At 41.7% G+C, this 13,160-nt stretch overlaps 1 protein-coding gene across 1 annotated transcript in view; it reads right to left on the bottom strand.

Moving 5' to 3' along the window:
• Positions 1-686: 686 nt before the first annotated feature.
• The window catches only part of LOC124597229 (nuclear factor NF-kappa-B p110 subunit), a 100,860-nt gene continuing 88,386 nt past the window's right edge, over positions 687-13,160 (bottom strand). Inside the window, exons 16-21 of the mRNA XM_047135925.1 lie at positions 3,609-3,722; positions 2,774-2,826; positions 2,592-2,733; positions 2,295-2,415; positions 2,021-2,181; positions 687-977 (exon numbers count right to left, since the gene is read on the bottom strand). Of these exons, the coding sequence (XP_046991881.1) occupies positions 870-977; positions 2,021-2,181; positions 2,295-2,415; positions 2,592-2,733; positions 2,774-2,826; positions 3,609-3,722 (699 nt within the window). The 3' untranslated portion in view covers positions 687-869. The remainder of the gene's footprint in view (positions 978-2,020; positions 2,182-2,294; positions 2,416-2,591; positions 2,734-2,773; positions 2,827-3,608; positions 3,723-13,160) is intronic.

The raw sequence follows: 13,160 nt of genomic DNA, 5'->3' as shown, positions 1-13,160 counted from the left end.
ATACATCAGATGCATAGTCTGATGTAACATAACTTGGTATCTGGGGAGTTTGATGCATATAGACATTTGAAATTGGGGAGTACATTTCTTACGGTCGTCTTCACTAACACCAGCACTATGAATTCTGCAAGTAGGAATCTTGCTCCAACATATCCTTTGAACCCACAATACCCCTGGCCTCAGTATCTGTTGGTGGTTCATGTCCCACACCTACCCACACAGAGGTGTGTGTGTGTGTGTGTGTGTGTGTGTGGGGGGGGGGGGGGGGGGGGGGGGGGGGGAGCACGAGCAATGCTTATCGCTCTTTTCCCTTCACCTCTTTTTCATGTTTACTCCATTTCATCAAAAATAACTGCTGCCGCCCCCCCCCCCCCCCCCCCCCCCCCCCCGGTTAAATTTTTCGTTGTGTGGTCAAGTTCTTGTTTATATGCTTAACCATAAGGTGCCTTTGCCAGAAAGCTCTACATGAAACCATAATGATACACATATGGCAACAAATTAAAGCTGGAATAATTTGAGCTTTTAAAGTTACAACTGCAAATTAATACTGAAGAACTTGCCTCGAAGCTCATTAGATAAATTTCACCCATTAAGAGAAAATGTTTAGTACATCTTTTGAATTCACTGAACTTGATATGCAGGAAAAAGGAATGGTCAAACTGCATCTTGTGAAATAAAGACATAACTTACATAAATTCATCAGTTCTATTTTACATATAAAACTGTCATAAAATCAACCACAAACAAAATATATTTACATATGGTAGGTATTGTATTAAAACATACAATAACATTTTTTTGTAAAACTAAGACTAAAAACAATGGCACACTTATGGTGGAATAACAGCTTATACAAAAAAACAGTGATCTCAAGATTCCTGGCTGGCAAGCATGAGATCAACCAGCTCCACTGCCTTGTGTTCATCCAAGACATCCAAAAAATTTCGAATCTCCCTCACTGTCGCATTCCCATCAACCTAGAAAAATAGTTAAACTGGTAAGAATTATTTATAATAAATTACTATTGTACATTGCAGAATAAGTTATCGATCTTGGTAGTTTGCATGTGATCCGAGATTAAGAAGAAGTGAAGCATTTAAGAGGACTGATGTTAACTAATGGAAATTCTTGTTTTTATTCACATGGAATAAGCAAGCCTAAAATGCACTAGAACTTCTATCCTAATATACCTTGTGTACTTGAACATGTATCCAATTTGAGAAATTGTCTCATTTTGAGAACATAGAACTACCAAAAAACTGTCAAACTGATTTAGTCTAATGGTGATTCCTTATATGAGCATACTACAAAATCATTGTAACAACAGAAATATTACACTGTACAATACAAGTGAATAAACAGAAGAGCAAGAAGAAAGTGGTGGAGGTCGGTAGTGAGAGAATGTCTCTCCAGGGCATCTAGAGTATAAATTCATGGTAACAGTTGTACCTATTTCTGAACAGCTGGTCAGTATTTTTAATCCAAAACAGAACAAAACTAGAAAATGAAAGCACAGAACAAATACTCCAAAGACAATTATTTTCAGTTGGCATAATTGATCAAAGCCACTTTAACGGATGGTCAAAAGATAAATTAAAATAATTCTATACAACAGAAGCAATTTGTAGTTAGTTATTACTTAAAATGTTACACTTGAGAGTGCAATTACAAAAACAATGTGAAGGTAAAGGCATAATATTCCCATCACACATGTAACAGTGTCAATGCCATTGTAAGAATACTTGATCAGTTAGCCATCCCATAGGACATATTTCAGTGTATGTCTCCTGATCTCAATCTTTCTTGCACTGTCAACAGCCATGAAATGTAAGATACTGCCAAAGACAACTTTACCAAGAGCTTCATCTCCAAAGAACATATTATGCTGTATTCATTTCCCTCTTTGTGTCCTCTTTTGATTGCCAATTTTTCCCCCCAACTTTCCAAAGACTAAGATGATAAAGAAGATGACAATATAGCTACTGAAACTATATATAATAAATGTAGTTGATTTCCTTACATCAGCGTAGTTGAATAGTAGTCTTGATGGGCTTGTGTTGTCCTTAATACTAGCAATCAGGAATGTATAACCCAAGAGCTCGGCCAGATCTTGCCAACTTCCTGATGAATCCAGGATGTCACATAGCTGAGATAAAGTTTCGGCATTGAAGAGCCCATTTTCTGTAGCAAGAAAAGATTTTTATCTTAAAGTGATTAATTTGAACCAAGCCAGAAATGAATAATTAATTTCTTTAACAGGAAACTGTAGGCAGGAGTCTTAACACCATACATACCATCTGGAATTGTACATTCGGATACTGGGCTTGGAAACATCTCCTCCTTAACTTCAGTAATTTCAGGAGACTGTGTACGTCTTTCTGGTGACTTAGCCACTCCTTGCAGGAGAGACATAATCTGAAAAAAATTAACATGTTTTATTTCTGTATCACATCGGAAATTAACTTCATAAAGTGCTCCCTTGTCTATAAAAAAAGGTGAAGGAGTGTAGCTGGAAAACTGGCATTTTATTTGATAGCATATTCATCCCTAAATTACACACTTCATGTACACATTTATGACATCATACTAACATGTTTATTTTCAACTTCGTCTGGCACAGGGCTTTTCATTTCAGTACTGTTGCTTTCCTTATCTGTGTTGTCGTCGTCGTCGTCCTCTTCCTCCTCATCGTCATCTTCATCATCATCCTCATCAATGTGAAGCTCGTCATCACTATTCCTCTGGCTCTTCCTTTACTCTTGATAAATCTAACCCGATGTTACAGTCGCCTTCCATCTGTCCTTCCACACTTTCCAAATTTGCCCACTGTAACATACAATTATATTTATACAATTAACTAAGGCAGGCAAGGTAGTGTACGGCCCTCTGTATGTGCCAAAAACTCTGCTACCCAAAATTAGGTAGGTATAAGCTTCACAGCTTTATATACATAGGGAATTATTATCAAATTACTTATCATTATAAATAACAGAAATTTTATTAAAGATTCAGAATGAGCGATCAGTGATTGTATATCTTACAATCTACTTTAACGCAAAAACTACTGGCTAATTTGCCAACTGAGACACTTCACAGTGAGATAGTGATAATTTGCAGATGTGTGAAAAATACCAACAAGTGGAAGTTGTACTTTCTCAGGAAAGTGTCGTATGTGACAATTAAAATCGAAAGTTCTGCTATTACCCATTCCTTTACTTAAAGGGATGTTTCACAGCCAACAGTGGGAATAGCATGTTTTGTTACATGAAAAACAATCTAAACTATGCTAGCTTATGGATTTTCATTGTTTGCAAGCACCTATGTGACATTTCAAACTGTAAAACAGTTCCACCAAAAGGATCTTTCTCTTTATGGAAGGAAACTGCAATTGAAGATGCACCTTTTCTTATTTGTCAGTACAAAAATATGGCTGCAATGGAATTGTATGAATCTCTGACATCTGTACAAGTAAACGAAATGATCATTTATCTTCCACATTTACTTTAAAAAAAGACAAATGTAAGGAAGAATCACACACAGAAAACTATTTCATGCCTTAATATCTGTCAAAACTATTTTTAAGGTGGAGAACAATGACTTAACTGTACCTTGGTATGATCCAAAATCTGACACAGTACTTTAGCAGCGCGTCCTCCTCTTGCACGCGCTCGGTCAAATGCTGTGTATCCCACCTTATCCTTTTTATTTACATCAATGTTTGTCTGAAATGAATTAAAAGAACATTTTGTAAGAACAGAAACTACAGTAGTAGCAAATGTAAATGAAAGATTGCAAGGCAAGGATAATAGCAACTAGAATTAGAATTAAGGTTTTGACAGTATACAGGCAGCTGGTAATATCAATACATTCATCTGAGCACTCAAGAGTCAGACAAAGGAAATGAAACATACGAATTCTGATTTACTGATAGCATGAGACCACCCCAATGGCAGATAATTATGACTGGTTAAAACAAATGTAATATGGATTCATGTGTGACAGCAGTTAACTATATAAATAGGTATATAATGGTTTTCCCTAGACACAAATTTTCTACAAGAGCTGTCCTAGAGAATGCAGGAGCATATGGCACTAACAGAACTTATGTACATAAAGTAAGGGAAACATATGTATTGGATCTGCCTCTGCGGAACTATAAAACTAAGAAATACTGTTTTATGTTACTGGCATATTTCATAATAAATGGTTCTTGCAGTCAATAACTCTGAATAAAGTATTTTTAGCCAGATCACCTGCTATCAATAACCTAAATAGACCATTAAATTTTTGGCCTAAGGCTGAGTCAAATTAGGTGCATGTGCTTGGCTCCTCCTGGTTTGGGCTAATAAAATATTTTACGATACTATCATCAATAAACTCTGTCATTAGAAGTAATACATACTACTAATGAGAGAGACTGATCAAGGAAGTAGAATGGACATCAAGCTGTGATTCTTAGTGTTTCAAGTTCCACTGAGAATAGACAATTTTATACAGAATGGTGTCTGTCACTTGAGTGTATCCAGCGAGACCTTTTGCATTGAGCACAAAGAAATGTATCACGTAACAAGCATGAAAACTTGATAATTTCAAATGTCTGACTACCAGCAACCATGAATTTCCTGAACTTCCATCTACTCCCACTCACCTTCCCAATTTGAGTATTACTATGTTCTCTAAGGAATTTGCTGGTAGATCCTAAACCTCTGAGCATCTTTGTTTCACTTCTTGTATTTCCTTGAATAACCCCATATCAAAGTGTAACATCTTCACAATGAAGAATGGTGTGAGAATTTGTAGACCTATAAGCACATCACTATTTGGCTAGCAGTGTTCTATGTATCTTAATGCATCCTGATTTATAATCATGCATCCTGATTTATAATCATGTTCAGGTGCTGTAAGAAGTTGGGAAAGGTTGTTTTCTATTCCATTAAGTTTATGTAACCTGTTCTTTATGTGTATAAGCCAAGCACAGTGTGTTACCTACAACTAGGGATAATGAACTGAAAATCTTCAGCACCATTTTGAATTATTCTGTCAGCTGACCACAGACCTGCAAATAAGGATGCAGTCCTAAAAATAAAATGGCTATCACTGAAATCTGTCATTACCAAACTGTTAGAATTCAAATTTTTACACAAATTTATGTTTCCTTAGTGTAAGTAAGGGAAGAAAGATGTTTTCATAGCAAAATGTATTAACATTTCTACTGTGCAATTTGCTGTCCGAAGTATTTCAAGCTTGCAAAGTATGAGGAATAAATGTCTGTGTTACTTTAGAAGTCTAAACCAATTATGATAAATGAAGACCACAATGGGTTTACCTATCATTTGAACCATGACCTTGGTTGACATGCAAAAACATTTGGCACAATCCTCCTCTAGTAAATGATTGTCTTAAGATCAAAGATTAACAATGCAGCAAAACAGCAAATGTCTACCAAACTGAAATCACCATTGTCTTTATATGGGCAACAATCACCAGTCTTTAGCACTGAGGATGCCTCAGATACACCCCCCCCCCCCCACACACACACACACACACGCACGCACGCACAAACTTTGTAAGCTGAATGAAGACAAAGAATAACCTAAGGGAATGTGTGTACACTTAAAGCCACAATACAGCAAAAGCAGTAGAGAATAATTTGTTTATATTGGAATAACAACAACAAAACTCTTTTAATGCAATGTTCTCCCAGTAAAAAAGAACAGGATGATAATAGTTGAAAGTTGAGTATATGCCTTAACCTTAGTAATAATTAAGAAACGAAAGTATGAACTTTTACAAGTGCAGGATGTAAAGTAGGATTACCACTGTTTTTCAACTTTTGCATCAATGAAATTCGACTTGTGCACCAAAGAAACAACAAAAGAAGTGAAAGAAAATGATGGGAGGTGCTCAGCATACAAGAACCAGTGCTAATGTTCTTGAATGACTTGATGGATTTATGCACACATCACCATTTAATCATAACAAAACAACTTGTTTAATGATGATGAAGGAAGGTTGTATGCATGGATAAAGAATCCTAGACACAGCACAAGCTATTTTTACATTGTGTAACAATAAAGCAGAGATACAGAAACCAGATTTAGAACTGTGAAACACTTTCACAGATTTGGATTGTTAACCATGACTTGTTCATTATAGTTTACCAGTTAAAGCTGAGAAATTGCAGAAAGGTAGGGAACTATGGCGATGTGACCTGATTACACTGTCAAAAGGGACCATTAGTTAAAAACTGACTGAAACAGTCAAATAGATACCTTTACAATATGTAATACTGAAGTCAACAGAGGATAAAATTTGAAAAAAGACAAATGTACAAGTAAGAATCCTTGGATAACACATTTACATCTCCATTCTGCAAGTCACCGTGAAGTGCATGCCAGAGGGTACATTCCATAGTCCCAGTTACAAGTGTTTCTCGACATTTCATTCACATATCAAGTGCGGGAAGAATGATTGTTTGAATGCCTCTGTGTCTGTGTCTGTGTGCTATAATTATTCTTATCTATCCTCATGATCCCTATGTGAACAATACATATGGGGGTTTTAGTATATTCCTTGAGTAACCATTTAAAGCTGGTTCTTGAAACTTTCTCAGGATAGTTTACTACCTTCAAGGGTCTGCAAGTTCAGTTCTTTCAGCATCTCAGTGACATGTTTTCACAGGTCAAACAAAATCTGTGACCATTTGTGCTGCCCTTCTCTGTATACGTTCCAATATCCCCCGTTAGTCCTATTTGGTACAGGTCCCACAGGCTTGAGCAATATTCTAGAACTGGCTGAATGAGTGACTCGTAAGCAATCTCCTTTGTAGACTGATTGCACTTCCCTAGTATTCTACCAATAAACCGAAGTCTACCACCACAACAGAGGCTAAGTGATCAGGGAAAGCTGCTGCTCACCATATAGCCGATGTGCTGAGTTGCAGGTAGGCAAAACAAAACGAGTCACAAATAAGCTTTTGGGCAGGGCGGCCTTCTTCAAAAATAGACACCCTCCCCCCACCTCTGCAGTGTCTGGCAACTGAGATACACAAAACAAAAAGACAGTCGCAAATAAGCTTTCGGCCAGGGCGGACTTCTTCAAAAATAGACACCCCACCACACACGACTGCAGTGTCTGGCAACTGAAGCCACACTGCACAAAGCAGCACCAGTGCATGATGGGAGTGGTGACTGGATGGGGATAAGGAAGAGGCTGGGGCAGGGAGGGGGAGGGATAGTAGGGTAGGGGTGGCAGAGAGTGAAATGCTGCTGGGGAGCAATCGAGAAGTTAAGACAGAGGGCAGTGTAGGGGGGGGGTGGGGGATGGTTTGTGGAAAAAGAGAAGACTGGGTGTGATGGTGGAATGAGAGCTGTGTAGTGCTGCAGCTGGAACAGAGAAGGAGCTGGATGGGTGAGGATGACGACTAATGAAGGTTGAGGCCAAGAGGTTTACAGGAAGATTGGATATAATGCAGGGAAAGTTCCTACCTGCGCAATTCAGGAAAGCTGGTGTCAGTGGCAAGGCTCCATATAGCACAGGCTAGAGTAGGTAGTCATTGAAAAGAAGGATGTCAAGTTTGGCAGCGTGCTCAGCAACAGGGTGATCCACTTGTTTCTTGCCCACAGTTTGTCAGTGGCCATTCATACGGACAGGCAGTTTGTTGGTTGTCATGCCCACATAGAATGCAGCACAGTGGTTGCAGGTTAATATTGTATATTGTAAATCACATGACAGGTTTCACAGGCAGCCTTGCCTTCGATGGGATGGCCGATGTTTGTGACTGGACTGGAACAGGTGGTGGTGGTGGTGGTGGTGGGAGGATGTATGGGACAGGTCTTAATATATTATGTTTATTACCAGGATTTGAGTCATGAGGTAAAGGGTTGGAAGCAAGGGCTGTGTAAGGATATATATTATTTAGATTCGGTGGACAGCGAAATACCACTGTGGGAGGGGTGGGAAGGTTAGTGAGCTCATTTCAGCACACGACGAGAGGTAGTCTAAACTCTGGCGGAGAATGCAATTCAGATGCTCCCTTCCTAGGTGCTACTGACAAGGGAACCTCCCCCATCGGACCCCCCTCAGATTTAGTTATAAGTTGACACGGTGGATAGGCCTTGAAAAACTGAACACACAAAACAGGAAGAAGTCGTGTGTGCGTGTGTGTGTGTGTGTGTGTGTGTGTGTGTGTGTGTGTGTGTGTGTGTGTGTGTGTGTGTGGGGGGGGGGGGGGGGATTAGACAAACTGAGTAGTCCATATCCAAGATAGGCAACATCAAGGATGATATGCACTCAGGAGTGCCGTGGTTAGCATGAGCAGCTACGGAACGAGAGGTCCTTGGTTCAAGTCTTCCCCCCGAGTGTAAATTTTATTTTCACAAAGATATGACCTGTCGTTCGTTCATTGACGTCTCTGTTCACTGTAATAAGTTTAGTGTCTGTGTTTTGCGACCGTACCGCAAAACCGTGCGATTAGTAAACGAAAGGACGTGCCTCTCCAATGGGAACCAAAAACATTTGATTGCAAGGTCATAGGTCAAACGATTCCTCCACAGGAAAACATGTCTGATATATTCTATATGACACTGGTGACGGCACGTGCGTCACATGACAGGAATATGTTGTCGACCCACCTAACTTGTACACTTGGCGAATGGGTAAAAAGATTCTTCTACGGACTTAGGAAGCATGTAGAAGGTAGGAGTGTAGGGAGTGGTATGGGCGAGGAGAGAGGTGGACTCTTGGAGAGGTTTTGGGATGGGCCTAAGGGTATGAGGAGAGGAGGTCCTGCTAGATTTCTGGAATGGGGTCACTGTGGCAAGGTTTGTAGGTGGATGTGTCACACAGTTGGTGAAGTCCTTGTGCCAGGTAATCCTTGCGGTTCAAAACAACAGTAGTGGATCCTTCGTCTGCAAGTAGGATTATAGGTAGGTATAATCTTATCTTTGGACAAAGGCTCTACTACTTTTGTTTTGAACCACAAGGATTACCTGGCAGAAGGACTCCGCAGCTGTCAAATACATCCACCTACAAACCTTGCCACAATGACCCCACTCCAGAAATCCAGTAGGATCTCCAGTCACTCCTCAAATCCTTAGGCCCATCCCAGAACCTCTCTCAGAGTTCATCTCTCTTCTCACCCACACCACTCCCTACACTCTTACCTCCTACATGCTTCCTAAGTCCACAAACCCAACCACCCAGGACACCCCATTGTGGCCGGTTACTGTGCTCCCACTGAGAGAATCTCTGCTGTTGTAGACAAACACCTTCAGCCTATTACCTGGAACCTACCCTCCTACATAAGAGATACAAATCACTTCCTCCACCGACTCTCCACAGTTCCTGTTCCTTTACTACACAGTGTCCTGCTCATCATTGTTGATGCTACTACCCTTTACATTAAACACCCCTAATGCCCATGGCCTTGCCACTGGTGAACATTACCTTTCCCAATGACCAACAGATTGCAAATCAACAACGTCCTTTCTAGTCGCTACGATCAATCATACCCTCACCCACTCACTTCTCCTCTGAAGGCATCACCTACAAACCAATCCGGGGTATGGGCATGGTACCAACCTACTTATGGACCATCTTGTGGAATCCTTCATAAACAACCAGAATCCTAAACCCCTCACCTGTTTCAGATTCATTGATGACATATCTGTAATATGTTTTGACAGTGAGGACACCCTATCCACATTCCTCCAGAACCTCAACAGCTTCTTCCCCATTTGCTTCACCTGGTCCTACTCAACCCAACAAGCACCCTTCCTCGATGTTGACCTCCACCTTTAAGATGGCTACAACAGTACCTCTGTCCATATCAAACCTACTAACCACCAGTAATACCTCCACTTCGACAGCTGCTGCCCATTCCATACCAAGAAGTCCCGTCCACACAGCCTAGCCACCCACGGTCATCACATCTGCAGTGACGAGCTGTCCCTCTCGAAATGCACTGAGGGTCTCACTGAAGCCTTCACAGACCGTAATTAACCTCCCTACCTTGTACAAAAACAAATCTCCCATACCTTAGCTTTCCAGTCTCCCACCATCTCAGTAAGTCCCACTGTCCAGCCACAGAGGAGCATTCCCCTTATAACTCAGTCCCACCAAGGAGCAGAGCATCTGAATTGCATTCTCCGCCAGAGTTTCGACTACCTCTCATCGTGCGCTGAAATGAGAAATGTTCTGCTCACTATCCTTCCCACCCCTCCCAAAGTGGTATTTCGTTGTCCACCAAACCTAAATAATATATATCAGTCTTTTGACTCTTCCTTTTCCTCTACCCCCCCCCTCCCCCCACCTCTCCTGTCCTGTACTGCTTCCAACCCCTTACCTCATGGCTCATATCCTTGTAATAAACATAAGATGTCAAAACCTTTCCCATACATCCTCCCACCACCACCTATTCCTGTCCGGTCACAAACATCAGCCATCCCATCGAAGGCAAGGCTACCTGTGAAACCAGTTGTGCGATCTAAAATCTTAAGCTGCAACAACTGTGCTGCATTCTATGTGGGCATGACAACCAACAAGCTGCATGAATGGCCAGTGACAAACTGTGGCTAAGAAACAAGTGGACCGCCCTGTTGCAGAGCACAGTGCCCAACACAACTTCTTCATTTTAACGACTGCTTCACTGCCTACGCCACACGGATCCTTCCCACCACAACAAGCTTTTCTGACCTGTGCAGGTGGGAACTCACCCTGCAATATATCCTATATTCACATAACATACCTGGCCTCAACCTCTGTTAGTCATTTTTCTCACCCATTCAGCACTAAACAGCCCTCATTCCACTATTACACCCAGTCTTTTGACTCTTCCTTTTCCTCTACCCCCCCCCTTCCTGTCCTGTCCTCCGTCTAACCTCCCGACAGCACGAGCTGCCCTACCCTCTTTCCGCATCGTCCCTGCATGCTCCCCAGCAGCACTTCACTGCCTCCACTCCTATCATACTATCTCTGCCCCTCCCCTCCCTGCCCCAGCCTCCTCCTTACGCCCAACTAGTCGCCACTAGAATAAGTGTGCTGCTGCTCATAGTGTTGCTACACTGCAGTCGTGTGTGAGCTGCGTTTCTGTTGTCTCTGTCATCTATTTTTGACGAAGGCCTTACTGGCAGAAAGCTTATTTGTGACAGGTTTTTTGTTAAGCCTATCTGCAACTCAGCATCTCTGCTGTATGTTGAGTAGCAACTTTCATTTTTATAATATTGTTACAATCCATCCGGGTTTTTCCATCGTTCAATATCTCATAAAAGATCAGTTTTGGTTCTAGAGTTGCATATGAACATGCTAGGCACACTACTGACTCTGTGGCTTGTCTGAAATATTGAAGAAAGACAAACCTACATTTATAGAAATATAGATAACAGATAGCTACTGTGTTAACTGGAATACTTGAGCTTTTGAAAATATCAGGGATAAAGCACAGGAAATGAAAAGTTACTTGCAACTTGTACAGAAACCAGACAACAGGTATAGGAGGGAAGGACATGAATGAGAGGTGTATTATTCGCCCTGGAGAGTGACCAAGCAGTGAAGGAAAGGTAGGAGATATTTGGAAAAAGTTCATAGAAGTCTATAATAATACAAAATTCAATGTTTGCAAATGACAATGTAATTAGTATGACCACAGAAAGTACAATCAGAATGGATAGCGTCTCAAAAAGACATAAGATGAATATTGACAAAAGAAAAACGAGAGCAATGGAGTGTAGTGTAATTAAATTGGGTAATGTTGAGGGAACCAAGAGTAGAACATGAGAGGCTAAAAACAGTAGAAGGCATCTGCTGTGTGCCCAGTATAATAACTGACAATGGCTGAAGTAGTGATATTATTATGAAGATCATAGACCGCTAATCACCGTATACCGGAGATGCTGAGTCGCAGATAGGAACAACAAAAAGACTGTCACAAAGTAAGCTTTCAGCAAAAAATGCATTCATCTCAATGACTGACACACACACACACACACACACACACACACACAATCACAGTCTAGCTTCTGAGGCGAGACTGTGAGCAGCAGTGCATTATGGGAGAAGCAATCTTGGTTGTGGGGGTAAGGAGTAGGTTGAGGCAAGGAGTACTGCTCGTGGAAGCATACAGGGACGAGGTGGAGAGATGGTAGCATAGCTATGTGCAGCCAGCAGATTAGACAGAGGGTGGCGGTGAGGGCAGCGGAAAAGGAGACAAGGAGAAAGATGATTTGGTGGAACAGAGGATTGTGTACTGCTGAAATGAGAACAGGGAAAGGGTAACTGGGTGTAGACCGACGACTAACAACAACTGAGGTCAGTAGGGTTATGGAAACATAGGTTGTACTGCAGGGAGCGTTCTCCCACCTGCGCAATACAGAAAACTGGTGTTGGTTGCAAGGATCCGGATGGCACAGGCTGTGAAGCAGTCATTAAAATGAAGCTTGTTGTGTTGGGCAGTGTGCTCAGCTACTGGGTGGTCCAGCTGCTTCTTGGCCACAGATTGGCAGTGACCATTCGTGCAGACGGACAGCTTGTTAGTTGTCGTGCCCATGCAGAATGCAGCACAGTGGTTGCAGCTTAGCATGTAGATCACATGGTTGGTTTGACAGGTAGCTCTGCCTTTGATGGGATAGGTGATGTTTGTGACCGGACTGGTGTAGATGGTGGTGGGAGAGTGTATGGGACAGGTCTTGCATCAAAGTGTGTTACAGGGGTATGAGCCATGAGGCAACCCCCGCACCAATCCCTTGCATCATGGCCCATATCCCTGTAATAGACCTACAGATGCAAGACCTGTCCCATACATCCTCCCACCCCATCAGTCCAGTCACAAGCATCACCTATCCCATCAAAGGCAGGACTACCTGTCAAACCAGTTGTGATGTGCAAGCTAAGCTAACCACTGTGCTGCATTCTACATGGGCATGACAACCAACAAGCTGTGTGTCCGCTTGAATAGCCACCGACAAACTGCTGCCAAGGAACAGCTGAAGCACCCAGTTGCTGAGCGCACTGCTGACACAACGTTTTTCATTTTAATGACTGCTTCACAGCCTGTGCCATCTGGATCCTTACAACCAACACGAGCTTTTCTGAACTGCGCAGGTGGGAACTCTCCCTGAAGCATATTCTACATTCCCGTAACCCTCCTCACCTCAACCTTCGTT

The sequence above is a fragment of the Schistocerca americana genome, chromosome 1, assembly GCF_021461395.2.
Source record: "Schistocerca americana isolate TAMUIC-IGC-003095 chromosome 1, iqSchAmer2.1, whole genome shotgun sequence".
Taxonomy (NCBI): domain Eukaryota; kingdom Metazoa; phylum Arthropoda; class Insecta; order Orthoptera; family Acrididae; genus Schistocerca; species Schistocerca americana.
Note: the sequence above shows the minus strand (reverse complement) of the source record. Positions and strands in the feature narration are given on the sequence as shown.